Genomic DNA, 15,708 nt, shown 5'->3' on the forward strand with positions numbered 1-15,708 from the left:
TAATCACGTGATAACGATTTTTCTTTTATCTAACGAAATGGTTTGGTATCCACTTATTAGAAGTGTCTGCCTTTTAGAAACTATAGGCCATGTTGCGGTTCAGATAATTTCCTATAGAGCTTTCTACTCTAAGGATCCGCTCACGAACAGTGGGGGGGGGTCCGAATCAAAGAGGGTCCAAAATTGAACCTCCTCAAAGCCCAAAATAATGTAATTGTAATCTAAAACTAGATAATTAAAAATCTAGAGTATTGATCTTCGATATTTGTCCTTGTTCACACGTCTAGATTTTACTTTCGGATTAGGCTGAAATTTATCACGCTCTTCCTTTGGTGAATATTTGTAGGTGATTTTCAAAAGATTTTTGGGACCTGGGCACTAGTCTATTGGAGATACATGTCCCTATGTTCGTTCGTCTGTTACCAGCTTTCCTCGGGATTGGCTTATTAGTTATTTCTGATTTTTTGCACAATCATGCAAAATGGCAATACCCAAAATGTGACAGAGAGAAGAAAAAAAAAAGATTTTCCGGAAAGCTTTTTTTGGTCGCAAAAATTGCATTTTCTTATTTGGGGAAATCCCCTTTTGTGATTTTTAGGGAAAATGAGCATTTCGCGCTATTGGCTTTGTATTTTTTCTGATTTTTCAATTTGCCATTTTTTTTCTACTTTCTTATTGTATTAGACTTATGATATGCCACTCAGCATATAAGCTTGTTTAAATTCGATTTTACAGGGTTTGACTTTGGATTGCTGTGAAGTTTCGTTGTCGCGAGTTTTTGAACATGGACAAGCTTATGTGGCTTTATCAAGGGCCAAAAGTTTAGAGGTAAGATGGTATGAAATATACTAGATAAGATAGCGCGGTAGAATCGAATTCCATTGTATCGACCACGATGATTATATTCACAACTACTGTTAACGCCGTTGAGTTCAAAGTCCCGAAGGTGGTAGAGATGAAGTTCTTTGATAGAAAATGAAGCTGAAACACGTGACAAATAAATCCTCAGACTTCGAATAATATGCCGCTTAAAACAAAGAAAATGCTATATTGTATCCTTTTTTCTAAATACAGCGGAAACCTTCACTTTTTCTTGCTTGAGAAAAGTTAAAGATTCACCTATAACCCCTTTGGGAAGACTTAAAAGGTTCAAAAGATGTTGTTAACTGAAGGGACTACACGTTTGTTTTTTTATAAGAACATCCAAAATTTTTGAAGACTTGGGTTGTTCTTAACTTTTTGAGTTTGAAGCCTAGAAATGTTCTTAACATATTTTAATTGTTGCCATTTTTTGAGTATTTTTCTCCAAAAGTGTTAAAATGTTCTTAACTTGTTCTTAACATTTTGGCCATCGAAGCCTTATTTTCTTATATAGTTTGTTCTTATAAAAAAACGTGTAAAAAAATTTTCTAGTTAAAGAGACATAAGAGTTAAAGAGGGTCGAGTTAAAGAAAATCTAGGTATCAAAAGAGTGTTATGATCCAATTTGAAAATCATTTTGTTCATTTTACCTTTTTTTATTAGGGACTTCGTGTGCTAGATGTCACAAAATCATGTATCAAAGCCAACAGAACTGTATTACAATTCTATATCAAGTTGAGGAGAGATTTGAGAATACAAGGACTAGCTGGTGTTGAAAATGAAGTCCAGTATAGGTAGCAATGGGATTTCTTGCTATGGATTTTTATAATATTTTTTATCACTTAGACAATGTTCAGACGTTAAGCTTTTTTCACATGCACGTAAAATTTTACTTTAGACCTTGAGGAAAATCGTTCGTAAGGCTGTCTTTTGGAAATTTCCCCGACATTATGTAGAGTTTTTGTTGAGTGTCTTACGTGACTTTTCCTTGCGATCAAAACTTTTTGAACATAAGCAAACTCTACATAAGGCCTTAAAACACTACGTAAGCTTAGGGAAATTCCCCACCCTTCAAGGTCTTAAGTAAAATTTTACGTACATGTGAAAAAAGCTTTTCGCATGCACGTAAAATTTTGAAAAGTGGCAAAAATGACAAAAGGTAGACAACCTATTTGAATAATTTTCTAATTTCCACCTTGAAAATTGTCCAAAATAACCACAACACATTCTGAAACTTATTAAGTTTGGGACCCTGTCAGATATTTTCAAGGCCTAAAAAAGGGACCCTGACCAGCGGCACGTCCCCGTACCCAATTTTGTCTAAGTGTCTCCTCGGGATTTCCATTCATCGTGATATATGGACGTAACAAACGTTAGATGGACGTCCTTTTAAAGTCTTTGTGCTGACTCCAAGGCACAGTCCCTACATCTCTGTGTAAAGATGTGAATATTTTGTTTCGTTGAAATCATAATCTCAATTCCTATTAACTTTGTCATAAATTTGATCAAAATAACATATTTTTAGAGATACCTGGAAATTTCTAACGTCAATTCAGTTTGTTTTTCTTTATACCGTTGTTTAAGTTTTTTTTGAGTCACTCAGTGTTTGATGTAACAGGGGATGATTTTAGAATTTGGGCCATCCATATAGTACGTACGCAAAAATTTTATACTGGACACCCCTTGTATGCAGAGAACAATAGAAATGACGTCATTTAAACAAGAGCCGTACGCTTTTTTTTAAACCTCCTTTCCCCTCCCCCTTTCACTGCGTACGTACTATATGTATGGCTCATTTCGATGACTTTTTAACCTCTCTCTACTCGAGATTTTTCAACCGTTTATGGATTGACTTTCTGTGTATGAATTTTAATTCATTCAGGTATCAAATTTTGATACTCATTAACTAAATGATTTATTCCAAAAGAATATTTTTATCTTTGAATATAATCCCAGCATGAATGGGTTATAAATAATGAATTTTTTTGAATCTTATTTTGAAAAGATATATAATTTACGAGGCAAGAAAATATTTTTAATTGTCATCTAGGAAGATAAGTTTACTTGATATTTTTACATAATTTAAAAGTAGGTAAATTCTTTTACCTTTTTATATTTTTTTGTCATCATAGATAAATAACTTGTTAGTGAAATTTTAAAGTTTTTATTTCTTGTGAGTACGTTAAAAGGTATAGTAGATATTTTAAAGTCCTTTTATTAGAAAATTTTGTTGATTTTTTTAAAGAAAATATATTTGAGAAAATCTAAATTATATTAAACTTATTTTTGAAATGACACGTTTATCTAACTAAGAAATTTTGCTTGAAATCATCTTTTTTTAGAACTTTTTGAGTGAATATTTTTTCTCGGGATTTATTTTAACAAAAGTTTGATTCAATGCGCAGTTGACTCTCGCTAGTTTGAGCTCGAACGAGGAATATTATGTGTTCGAATTATAGAAAGTATTTTAAAACGACTTCTCCTTGACGGTGAACTGGAAATAAGTTCGAATTACAGAAGTATTCGAATAATAGTCAAATAGAAGTTCGAATAAACGAGAGTCTACTGTATTTGTTAGCAAACCATTAAAATTGAACTCAGTTTAGTTCTTCAAGTTGTGACTTTGAAGATTTATATGACCTTTTAATAATTTTTGTTATCATCTTAAAGCCATCACAATGGAATTTACGAATCTTGAAAGTCAACCGGAAACACCCAAGCGGAACTATTCTTCGACAGCGGACATCAATGATGCGCCTCCGGCGGAACCACAACCAATATCCAAGAACGCAACTACGACAAGGGTGAGCTGGTCTTATTCCGAATTCTTTTTTTTCCGTCATTCTTCATCTTCATTTTCAAAAGCTTTTGTAATTATTTTTCTTAGAAACTAATGTGCTCTGAATCATCTTTTCAACGGTATAAAATATGTTAGGAATGAAGCATTCGTTGAAAAATGGCAAGCAAAACAATGATTAAGTAGTGGACACTTGAAGTGAAAGGATTTAAATATTGGTGAATTGCAGGATAAATTTTTGCAAGGCAACAATTTTGCAAAAATTTCAAATAAGTTCCCTTAAGAAAACTGGTGTAAATTCCTACCTATTGCAACCTTCCGTTGTTTTACTTTGTAGAAACGTGGTGTTTGCAGTACCCTCAAATATGATGATTCCTACATCAGACGTTTCTGGGAAGGTCGTCTCAAGATTTTCGAATTAATTACGTCACTTATTGCAATGCTTGTGTTACCGAATGTCACTGAATATTACGCTTTGAGGTAAGTTAGTGTTGTTTTTTTTCTATGATGAATAAATGAGAATCAATATGTAAGGCTAAGGGTCAGTTTAGCAAAATGGAGATATGCGTGAGTTAGCCACATAAATCTTCATCTTAATCGAAGTAAAATACAGTGTATAGTTTAATCTGGCTCATTCGCGTGGTTTAATTTGACAATATATGAACTTACTTTACTTTTTACTTTTCTAACGAAATTGATGTTAAAAAGCTATACACCGTTGGAAAGATATTTCCAAGGAGAATAAGCTAAAAGATAGAAGATTTCAGAAAAAGCTAAAACGGCCAAAAATGACAAACGGCTAAAATGCTGTACATGTATACATACTTTTTTCGGGAGAGATTTTATTTCCTTTTTTTTTTTTTTTTTTTTTTCAGGTTCATTTTCTTTCGTATCGTTGCAACAACAACATTCTGTTGTGTGGCTTTGGATCTTTTACTCCACCTATCCTCGCAGTGGGAACGACTTTGTGATACATTTAAAAGTTCTCGCTTCATACTCGGTATGACTCTCATTGCGGTCGCTTGCTTTCTCGGAACAACGAGTCTGGTTATTGTCGTTGCTGATGTCAGCGACAACGAGCATGGAGTATTGGTAGCTTCGCTATGTGGATATTTATGTATGATGTCATTTGTTTTGGAAAGTGTTTTGTATTTCCTGAAAATCAGATCGGAATCACTTTACCGTGTTGATTAGGAAGGGACGAGATGGAGTTTTTATAAGCTCTCATTTGATTTGATTGGTCGTTAACCAAACAATTTTGTTACTTTTTCTAAAGAACGCGTCATTTCTATTACTTCAAATGACTAATTAATTATTAAATCTTATAAAAACTCCCTATCATCTGGATTAGAAAGACGAAACTTTAAGAAAAGAGTATTTCACCGTCCCTCCAGTTCGTTCGTCTAATTATACATCCATGTATCCCGGAAACAGTGGGATCTCCATCCCATCTGGAAAAATTGGCCAAAATTTCGTCCAAGTGGTAAAAATACCCAAATATTTCAGCCCAACTGGAAAATTTACTTTCTTTTTAGCCCCATTTAAGATTGTAAATGGAAAAAATTTGAATTTTTGGAACAATAGTTTTTATCCCCATTGGGATTATGATAGAAATCTTCACCCCACTGTGGGAAGAAGTTCCACCAGGGATGTAAGACAGGGGTAACATTATTACTGGCTTTTTTGATAACGTGACATGCAGTTATGATTTTATAATTGTAATATTTTTGCATTATGAATACTTAAATATACAAAAGATCTAAATCAGAAAATATTCAAACCAAAGGTCTTTTCTTTTTTAGCCAAACCATGGATAGACTTTCGGGATATCCGACTTTCGAATACAGAATAGTACTAAAAAACAAACTCAAACCCAGTCCCTTAGTTCGCTTTTTCATGATTCTGATATATAAAAATACTCAAGAAAAACACCCCTGTCTCCCTAGTGGGAAATAACCTAGAATTTCAGCCCACTGGGAAATTGACTTTGATTTCATCCCCATTCGAAATTCAATGTTTAAAAATTGGACCTCAAAACCATCCCACTGGATATTGCAACCTTGGACAAATAAAATTTCTATCCCCATCGGAATTTCAATAGGAATTCTTATCCCTACTGGAAAAAGGTTCCGCCGGGGCTGCGAGGCAGGGGTGTAAAAAGGTGAAAATGAGAGCATGTTAAGAACATTTTTTGGCTTAAAACTCAAAAAGTTAAGAACATCCGATGGCTTTAAAAATTTTGAATGTTCTTATATAAAAACGTGTGGTAAAAGTTCAGGTTACTTTGGCCTAAGTACTCTTTACTTCTAGTTTTCTTTTGGTTAATTGCTACAGTGGAATCTCCATAACTCGAACAAGTTTTCATCCAACCACCTTTTAATGTTTTTGTATTACACCTTTGGCGCAGTCGATTTAATTGGATAATCGGAAAAAAAATGAAATCTTAAAAGCACACGCACAAAATATAATACGAGTTACATGTTGATAACATCCGAGCATCATCATTTTACCACGCATGCGTTTGTTACTCATTGCGCATGCGTTAACGTTTTTTCGACAAACCACAATGATATTATTCCCGTACGATAAATGGTCAATTGACTAGATTTTATCAGCTGCATTACAAGTTCAATGCTATACATTCGTGTAGATTAGAGATGGTGTTATGACTTTCTATCTGAAACATTTGCTTGATCCGCATTGAGTTTGCTGCATGTTTCCTTCTTCTTCTTTTTCAGATTGGTTGATTGACGGCTGATGCGCTGGAGCGAGCGGCGCGCAGCAGAGTAGAGTGTTAAGTGATGAGAAGGGTGTGATATCGGGGAAAGGAGGAGAGAGGATTAGGGAAGGGAAGGGAAGGAAGGAGAGAGGAGAAAGGAAGTGAGGGAGGGAGAAAGGGAAGGAGGAGAAAGTCAAAATTGAAAAAATGGAAAATTATAATTGAAATTCATTTTTCATTTTTGTAATGCCAAAATAATTATTGTAAAACATCATTTACGGATTTTGATCGAAAAAGCCTCTGCGGGTGAGTGTAATGTTGATCATATTTGGAAATAAAAGTCATTTTCACCCTCCATCGTAGATACTATTCAACATTTTTTGTGAAATTGAAAATGTTGAAGTCGAAAGCCTCTCCGATGGAGTGTTATTATGACCATATAAGGAAATTTATTGTTATTTTGCACTCCATCGCAGAGGTTTTGAATGGAAAAAATTTTTATCTGAGTGTTGACGCTATAAGTTCACTTTTTTTTGAAATTTTAAATGCTAAATGTTATTTTTTGGATACAAAAATTGCTCAAGAAGAAATTTTTGAGGAAGAAAAAAGAGAGAAAAAAATAGATATGAAATTTGCTTTGACCAACCCGATGAAGGGTTTATTTGCTTGTGGTAAAACGTAATTAATTTGGCCTTAACATTTTACTACGCATGCGTAAGGCTGAATACCACAAATATATCTGAGCCGCGAAGAATATGGCAGGTGAAGTCTTCATCAACAACCTTCATCGATTAAATACTGATTAGATTGGTATGAGCTGGAAATGTTAAAGTTTGTGATGGAAAAATGTCTGGCTGAATTTTCTTTTTGTCTCTCTTTAAATATTCTTCTTTGATCTGTGTTTTGATACTTAGATTGGTGTCTGAATCATTAATCACCATTCATAATTCAGGAAAACCAAATTATAACTAATTAAAGTTAGATTAGAAAATAAAACTGAAGAGAGAATAGTAATAAAATAATTCGCAATGTCAAATTTCATCCTGTCCAACAAAAGAATATAAATTTATAGATTTGAATCAAAAATTTAATTGTGGGTAGTTCAATTTTAATATTATTTAGCCTCAAATCAATCTTTAATTAATTTTTAAATAATTACTTTCAGGTACCTAATGTACCCTTCTCTTTGCCACCCATGGATCTTATTATGACACCCCCCCCCCCAATTAATAACTTTTTTATCTGTCAATAGAAAAGGTCCTTATTTTTCCCTAAATCGCCTGATTCAGACTACATAGAAGTTTATTCGCTACAAGTGTGCAATTCTAAAAAAATATATACCGTTGGAAAGATAATTTAGAGAACAGTTATTTTTTAGGAAACAAAGATAAAAAAACTGAAGATGAAGAAAGAGCTTTTTATCTTTTGGGGCAAGACATTTTTGGTACAGAGGTGCTTTAAACTGATTTGTGCCATATAATTAATTTTCAGTTGTTGTTCTAAATATCAATTGGCTTGCTATAAAGTTTTAAATTTGAAGAATGGCAAGTGGTGGATATAATGACATAGACTACCTTTGCACGACTTTAGAAAACATCTTAAGGCTATAAGAAAATTTAAAACTTTTATACCCACATAGACTTAAAAACCAAATGAAAGAATATACTAAAATATGAAATTTGTTTTAATGACGGTATATTTACATTTATCACTTGCCAAGCTAATAAGGCTCAAATCCTAAATTCCCCATAATCAACTGAGACCTACTCTCAGGTCAACAGTTTCAGGCGATTTGGATTTTGAAAGTTATTTTGCAATGGCATTTAATTATACATACATCTACTTACTAAATATCTATTTATAAAAAACAAGAAGTTATCTATAATTTTGTTTTGCTCAAAATAATTCCATCTAGACTGCACCTTTGTGTTATAAAATATCAAAGGACATAATTTTCTCTATACTGGGTTTGTCTATATGTCTTATTTTCAAGTACTTAGGTCTTTTAAAGATTTTGTGATTATTTTCCGTTAAGTCTCTCAGTAGTACTAAGTTTTTTACTCAGTCCCTTAAAATCTCTTCCATTTTCATTCTAACTGTACATTACGTTTTATTTCACAATAGAACTTTGGACTTAGAATCACAGACCTTTACAAACCCTGGACAAAGTCATACCCGTCATCTCATGTTCGGAGTTTTTTTTTGGAAATGATATTCGCAAAGAAGCTATTTTAGTTTTAAAACCTTCCCTAACGTCAAACGGCGCTCCATCAGAAGTGTCCAAGGAGATCTAGCGCTCTCGACGCATTACATCGCTACAGAAGTGATTTCATTATGGTCTCAACTAGGGTATCACTTCCAAAAATCTTCGATCAAAGACTTTGCTTGCCCTCCAGGGTTAAGACCCGGGGGAGGGCACATGACGTCTTTTAGAAATAGAGTGCCCCTCGTGGTTAAGACAAAGCTCAGTAAGTAGAATGCCAAAAAAGTTTTACACTATATATAAATATAATAATGTTAATAATATATAATAATGACAAAAAGAAAATAATTTTAAAACTAATATAAAAAATAACAAAAGAATATAAGAAATCTTGACAAGAAAAAATAATTTACATACTTTGTACTCTTACTTTACTAACCTATATCCTTGTGTGAAAAAAATTATAAAAATCATAAAGAAAATAACTTAGAAATGAATCAGGGCAAGCTTCAAGGACAATCAAACCTCCACCCAAAGAGTATGATTTTAGGGAACCCTAAATTTGTACTTTAATAACAGTGACTCAAAATTTGGTGCACAAGGTTTTTTTTTTTTTAATTTTTTAGATTTTTAAAAAAAATTCTGATTTTAATTTTAATGTTAATTTCATGCAGGCATGTTCCGTTCAATCAATTTTTGACGACATTTCTGGTCAAAAAATTGAATTTCGATGGTAATTTTCAATTTTCAATTTTCGAGTCAAAAAATTGAAAATTGAATTTTGATTGAAAGTTTCAATTTTATTTTTATTTCTGCCAGAAATGAACTGAAATTTCCAGTATCATCTTTGATTTTCTAATATAAACTTTTTGTATTGAAAATTGAAAATAATATTTTCAAATACTGAAATTTTGTCGTGAAGAATTGAATTTGACAAAACCAAACCAATTTGTAAAAAAAACGTCTCGGATGAAAAAATTGAAAGTTGAAAATGATTTACAACCAGTTACAAAGAAGACAAAGGAAACAATAGTTTTATTCAGTCTCTTCTTTGTTAGTCTAATTTTTCTCTTAATGTATCGATTACACACGCGTTTACTTCATTAAAAGCTGAAATGGAAGTGGCGAGAGTAAATAAGCACATCCAGACTCAGCCGAATTATAGGTGTTCTAATAAAAAAAAAATCGGCTAAAGTCTGTACCTTTTTAAAATCTGAAATCTGAGGCTCACATTTTTCTTAATCCGGGGGGGGGGTACTACCCTTGTCGACCGACGGGGGTGCTCCGCTGGACCCTACGTGGGACTCGAAATTTGCGAAAAAAGTGACCCTGAACGGGACTAAAATTCCAAAATTTTCTACTTTTTCCCCAAATTTTCCAAAAATAGGCACCCTACGAGGGACTGATTTTTCTATTTTGGTGTTTTTGCGGCCCTACCTGGGACTCGTGGAGGTTAAAAAAGGTATCCTAACCAGCGGAGCATTCCAGTAACCCACCTTGCCCTAGTACCCCCCCCCCCCGGGTTCTTAATATGTTCTTAGATTTAGGCCAATTTCCAGCCTTCTTTTGAAATTGTTCTTATAAAAAAAGAGTGTAGTCAAATATAAAAGGCCAGACAAAGACCAAAGAGTATCCGAAGAGTTAAATATTACGTAAAGGAAATTGCTCCAGCGTGAAATTTATGCCATAATGTATTTATAGAACCCAAAACTAAATTAAGCTGCAAAAGACCTGGAAACTAGACAGCAACAAATAACAATAAAACCGATGAAACACTACTTTTGAGCATCTGTTTTCGTGGAAAAGCAAGCGTGATAAAAAATTGGTTTGGTTTTGTCAATTTCAATTTCTTACGACACAATTTTCAGTATTTGAAAATATTATTTTCAATTTTCAATGCAAGAAGTTTATATTAGAAAATCAAAGATGATACTGGAAATTTCAGTTCATTTCTGGCAATAAACAAAACGAAAATTGAAACTAGCAGTCAAAATTCAATTTTCAATTTTTTAAGTCGAAAATTGAAAATTGAATATTGCCATCGAAATTCAATTTTTTGACCAAAAATGTCGTCAAAAATTGAATGAGCGAAACATGCACACACGTAATTTGATTTATAATTTTTAATTTTTAATTTTTTTCTCATTTTTTGAGTACTAGATTTTTACAGTGTTTTACTCCTCGATTGAGTAAACATCCCTAAGAGCCGAATTTAGATTCAAACTTGAAACTGGACCAAACTCAAAGGTAAGTTGTTAAAAATATCCTCCAAGATAAATATACAAAACATGCCAGCATTTTAAAAAAATCGAAAAAAATCTCAAAAGATAATTTAACTATAAAGCAAAGCATTCGTGAATGAATGCTATTTTAAACAAAAAATAAGATCTCATCTTAAACTTTATGAGCCATTAATATTTAGAGCATAAAATTTGAGGCTTTTTCCGCCTCTGACCAGTGGGGATGGACTTACAGTTAGAACGTGCTTTTTGAGGAAATGGTATGAGGTCGGTTTAGACGACCTGAAAAATTCTTATATTCCACTCGACCCTAATGGGTCCGAGCAGTTTATACACCACTGTCTCACAGTCCCGGTGGAACTTTTTCCTACAGTGGGATGATAATCTCAATTCTATTGTTCCAAGGTTAAAAACCCAGTGGAATGGCTTTGGAGTGCATCGAGGACATGTTTTATTGAGAAAGAAATGACGGTCAAATTTTCCAGTAGGGTCCTACCGGGATTGTGAAACAGCGGTGTTTATCTTCTAAAGAGAGTATTTTGAATATAAATTGGCACATAAAAGCTATTTCGAGAAGTCGGTATAATGACTTCCTACCTTCGTGAGAATTCAACAGAAAAATAATTTCCAACTTGATAAATATAGAAAATCGGCGTCGTTAAAAAAATATTTAAAAAAAATAAAACAGTGCAAATAAAATTGTCGTTTAAAATAATATTAACCTCGGAAAACTAAATAAAATTTCTAAATAAAGTTAAGCATCATTTTCCCAAAACCTCGTCCCAGGCTTTATGTATTTTACAGATGGACGCTGGAGAATATTATCCGATGAAATCATTAAGCATCGAAAAGCCAGTAATACACATGGAACGAAGTTGTGTTGTCCCCCAAAACGGACATTTCTAATTACTATACGTTCCAATGTGTCTATGAAAACAGCAAATTTAAACTATCGTATTACCCAATATGTCAATTTTCAATATCACATTGACACACCAATCAGATTGTATCATCGGACAAATGCCTCGTTGTTACAGGCAGAATTTCAGCCAATCAGAGTTCAGGAAGACCAAAATCAACCAACCAATTGAAGTGATTCATCATTCGGGTGTTAAAATGGAAGAACATTTTCGTATCAGTTGCTCGCCACAGCAAAGCACTATCGCCTTTCTGCTACATGCATATTTATCATATATCATCGCTGCATAAATTATTTGAAGTTTGCATAATTACTGAAACAATCCAAATAATTAGAGACAGCGTTGTAAATGAATTGATACTGCTCCTGGAACAAAAAGAAAAGTTAATACACATCCCTGTCTCACAGCTCCGGTGAAACTCTTTCCCACAGTGGGGATGAAAATTTCTATCGTAATCGGATAGAAATCCTCTTGTTCAAAGGTCATAAAAAAGGTTTTGGAGTGCAATTTGTTCCATTGAATTTTAATAGGGGTGATATCAAAATCAATTCCCAAATGAGGTTGAAATCTTAGAGTATTTTTCTCACTGGGGACCAAATTTTGGCCACATTTTGCCTGTGACACGGAATGCTAATACTGTACATCAACATCTACAAAGATATGCAACTGGCCCAGACTTTGGAATACGTTTAGGCTCAGAAAGACGTAAAATTGTAAAATCAGTATTCAATCATTTGGAAGGAAAGGTTTCAGAAATCCACCTGATAAAAGAGCCTGCCTTTTTGTTTTCTATACAAAAAAAGATTGCACCTTTGCCTAATATTAATGGTGACTTTGCGCTTACTTTGACCTTGCGCTTTGCGAGGAGGGACGGCTTGGATGACGGCGACGTGCGTAAGAAGGTTGTGTTACGTTATGATGTCCTTAGGACTATAGCAAATGAGGGGTTTTACCTTAAGGATGGTTAAACTTTCATAAATTTTCCTAGCGCATTTCCAGGATCTTTCCGCTGCTTTCTCCGGATATACCGGCAAAATAATCTTTCTATTGCATGCATACAAATGCGTAGACAACAAAGAGCCTTGAGAGTGACCCGCTTAACAAGTTGAAGCTACTTTGGAACCAACCCAGAGTCTTGGGTTTTTCTGTTATAAGGTGGCATAAATAGGATAGTTTCCCCAGAAAGTTTAACCATCCTACGGTACTAAACCAAACGAAATATGAAGATAAAACGATGAACAGTTGAATCTTTTATACATATTAAATTATTATAAATTATTGAATACTACACATAATTATACAGTTTACACCTCAACAATTTGCTGGAAATTTATTCATCTCTGTAGATTTATCTTTACTTGTTTTTCTGCTACTGTTAGAACTTCCGTTGGAAGAAAGCCTGGAAATCTGACTATTGGGTCCAGTACTAACCACCTGACAGTAGAGAATCTGTTTCAAGTCTGTGCGGAAGGTGCTACTATACCGCAGATACGTTAAAAAAGAATTACAAAAGCTTCCAGCGATGAAACCCATTAAAAGTACACTTGACGGATGCGATACAACGTTGAAATACATTGGCTGATTCAATGCACCAATCAAATACAAGCAAACCCAGGGTGTGTATGACGTCATATACGCAATATAAATACTGATCAAGATTTTGACGGCTCGCTGGTTACGTTGTCGTTGTTGACGTGGTCTGACGGAAAGTTTTTCACGCTTATTCTTCGCAAGATGTCGGAAAATCCGGACGATGAAAAACGACATAAAGGCGACAGATATGATCAAAAAGAAAACTAATATCGATATCTCAAGTATCATGTAAACGCCAGAACGACTCCGGTCAGCGGCAATACAACTCGGAAGTTCCGTATTACCGGGATTATGAAACATGAACAATTCCGGTACGCCGAAAAACAAGATCGCTTGAAGCGCCAAAACGACAAATAAGAGTATTTTACTTGGAGATCGTGTCCCTGTTACTACTTTCAGCGGATAGCAGATGGCCCGGTAACGCCCGGCCATTAAGAGAATTGTCACAAAGTTTGATATAGAAAATGCATACAGTAGAATTTTCTGCATACTGCTGCAGAAGAATGAAGAAACGCTTAACCACGGGTGTTCGATAATAAGAAATGAGACACCTTTCAAAATATCGCACAGTGCTAATAATATCGATAAAAGGTCAACAAATTTGATCGATATTCGAAACTTTTTGAATGACGAGTTCGACGGTAGCCGAGATTGAACGATTTTGACGATAATGATTAGCGTGTTGCCCAGTAAGCCGATCGCGACAAATAAAGTGATTAAAATAATCTCTACATATTGATGAGATGCAAGTGAATGGTTCATATCGTATTGAGTCGAGTTCGAATCGGGTTCACTCAAATTCGATTGCATGTCGTCGATCGATGATTTGGAAATTTGAGTGGCGTCAATGTATCAATGTGTATTGTTTTTTTTGAAAATGTATCAATTATTCTTCCTTTGTAAATGTATTTTCTCTTGTCTTAATCAGATTTAGGGAAAATGTTTTCTTTCGAATACGAATAAATAAAACGGATTTTAATTAAAACAAGAAGTAACCATTCTGTCTTTCCAATACGGAATTAACCACAAGGCAAAAGAATTCTTCCCGTTATAACGTCTCTTCGACCTTCTAAAAACGAAGTTCTGGTGGTGGTAAAAATCACAAGAATCGCAAGTTGATGTTATGACTCAACTTCAAATACAGTTTCTAAAGTCGTCCAAAAGTCTACCAAACGGTTTCACTGATCAAGCGAGACAAATTAATCCGAATGTTCCACAACAAGCTACAATCTATCGCTGTATATCACCAATAGCACAGGGTAAGTCTTTCAAATAGAAGGTGTTGAAAAATCGATTCCAAAATCAATCAATCAATCAATCAATCAGATAAAACTCTTCCCCACAAAATTCACTTTTAGTAGAGCTTTATAGGAAAATCTTCCGCAGAAATAGAGAGAAGAAATTTGAACAGTCAAATGTCTCAAATACTAAATGACTGTTACACCAAGCCAAGATGGTCTCAATAAATGACTACAGTACTCATCAAGAAACTTCTTATCTTTTAACGACAAAAGCTAATACATCAATTATTCATGACATGTCAAAAAAAATTGTTCTTTCTTATTCCAATGATTGCAGTACGAAATCCTTGTGAAGTAAAAAAAAGTCTCGTGTTGCGTGCGAAGTTACTTACATAACTTTGTTTGCATTCAGATTTCAAGAAGAGGACCAACTAGTGCCCAGGTCCTTTGTAGCATTTTGCTTACATGTCAAATGACAAATGTAAACACAAACATTAGGTTGCTTGCATCACGTGCAAGTTTTCTCCATAACGAAGCGAGTTCCTTGCTCAATCAAAATAAGTACTCCCTAATTAAGCATGCAAATAACCAAAAATGAAGCTTTCATTAATTGCAATCATGGAAATGGTAATTTGTGAAAATGCACTTATGGTTATTGCCTCAATTCTTATCGATATTACGAATTCGTCCTTCATCCAACTTGCTCTACAGTAGAACCTTATAGGAGGCCCCCAAGCGGTTTTTGTGATGACGTGATACTTTTTGCATGAGTGCAATTTTTTTTGAAGACAAAAAATTGCGTGATATCGTGATTAGAGTTACCGCTGGGGGCCTCTTATAGCATTCTTTTCCATTAGTAATTTTCTTTTGCATCCTTATTATACAAGGGAAACACAAATTTTCTCGAATAATGGAAATTTAGGAATATGGAGTAAGGTTTATAATAAGGCATTGTTAAGGCACAAGACAACTTGTTCCAGTTAAGGAGACATTCGGTTTATGGAGGTTCGAGTTATAGAGACTCTGCTGTATAGAACATTCGGAATACTACAGTAATAGTAAGTTTTAGATTTGACACAAAGAATAAAAACAAACAAATTGCAAAATGATATTCAAAATGTCAATACAGGTCAC

The 15,708-nt window shown here is 34.0% G+C and overlaps 2 protein-coding genes across 3 annotated transcripts in view; one reads left to right on the forward strand and one right to left on the reverse strand.

Annotated features, from left to right (window-relative positions):
- LOC136803453 (ATP-dependent DNA helicase PIF1-like) overlaps positions 1-5,432 on the forward strand; it is a 28,208-nt gene extending 22,776 nt beyond the window's left edge. The window contains exons 10-14 of one of the 2 annotated variants that reach the window (XM_067060179.1): positions 736-828; positions 1,525-2,949; positions 3,532-3,665; positions 3,996-4,138; positions 4,534-5,432. In XM_067060179.1, coding sequence (XP_066916280.1) covers positions 736-828; positions 1,525-1,659 — 228 coding nt within the window. In that variant the 3' untranslated portion in view covers positions 1,660-2,949; positions 3,532-3,665; positions 3,996-4,138; positions 4,534-5,432. The remainder of the gene's footprint in view (positions 1-735; positions 829-1,524; positions 2,950-3,531; positions 3,666-3,995; positions 4,139-4,533) is intronic. The other variant, XM_067060180.1, reaches the window with a different exon arrangement.
- A 6,502-nt stretch (positions 5,433-11,934) lies between these two features.
- LOC136803470 (receptor-type tyrosine-protein phosphatase S-like) overlaps positions 11,935-15,708 on the reverse strand; it is a 43,638-nt gene continuing 39,864 nt past the window's right edge. The window contains exon 27 of the mRNA XM_067060211.1: positions 11,935-12,105. Coding sequence (XP_066916312.1) covers positions 12,031-12,105 — 75 coding nt within the window. The 3' untranslated portion in view covers positions 11,935-12,030. The remainder of the gene's footprint in view (positions 12,106-15,708) is intronic.

The sequence above is a fragment of the Clytia hemisphaerica genome, unplaced genomic scaffold (assembly GCF_902728285.1).
Source record: "Clytia hemisphaerica strain Z4C2 unplaced genomic scaffold, Clytia hemisphaerica genome assembly, whole genome shotgun sequence".
NCBI classification, from domain to species: Eukaryota; Metazoa; Cnidaria; class Hydrozoa; order Leptothecata; family Clytiidae; genus Clytia; species Clytia hemisphaerica.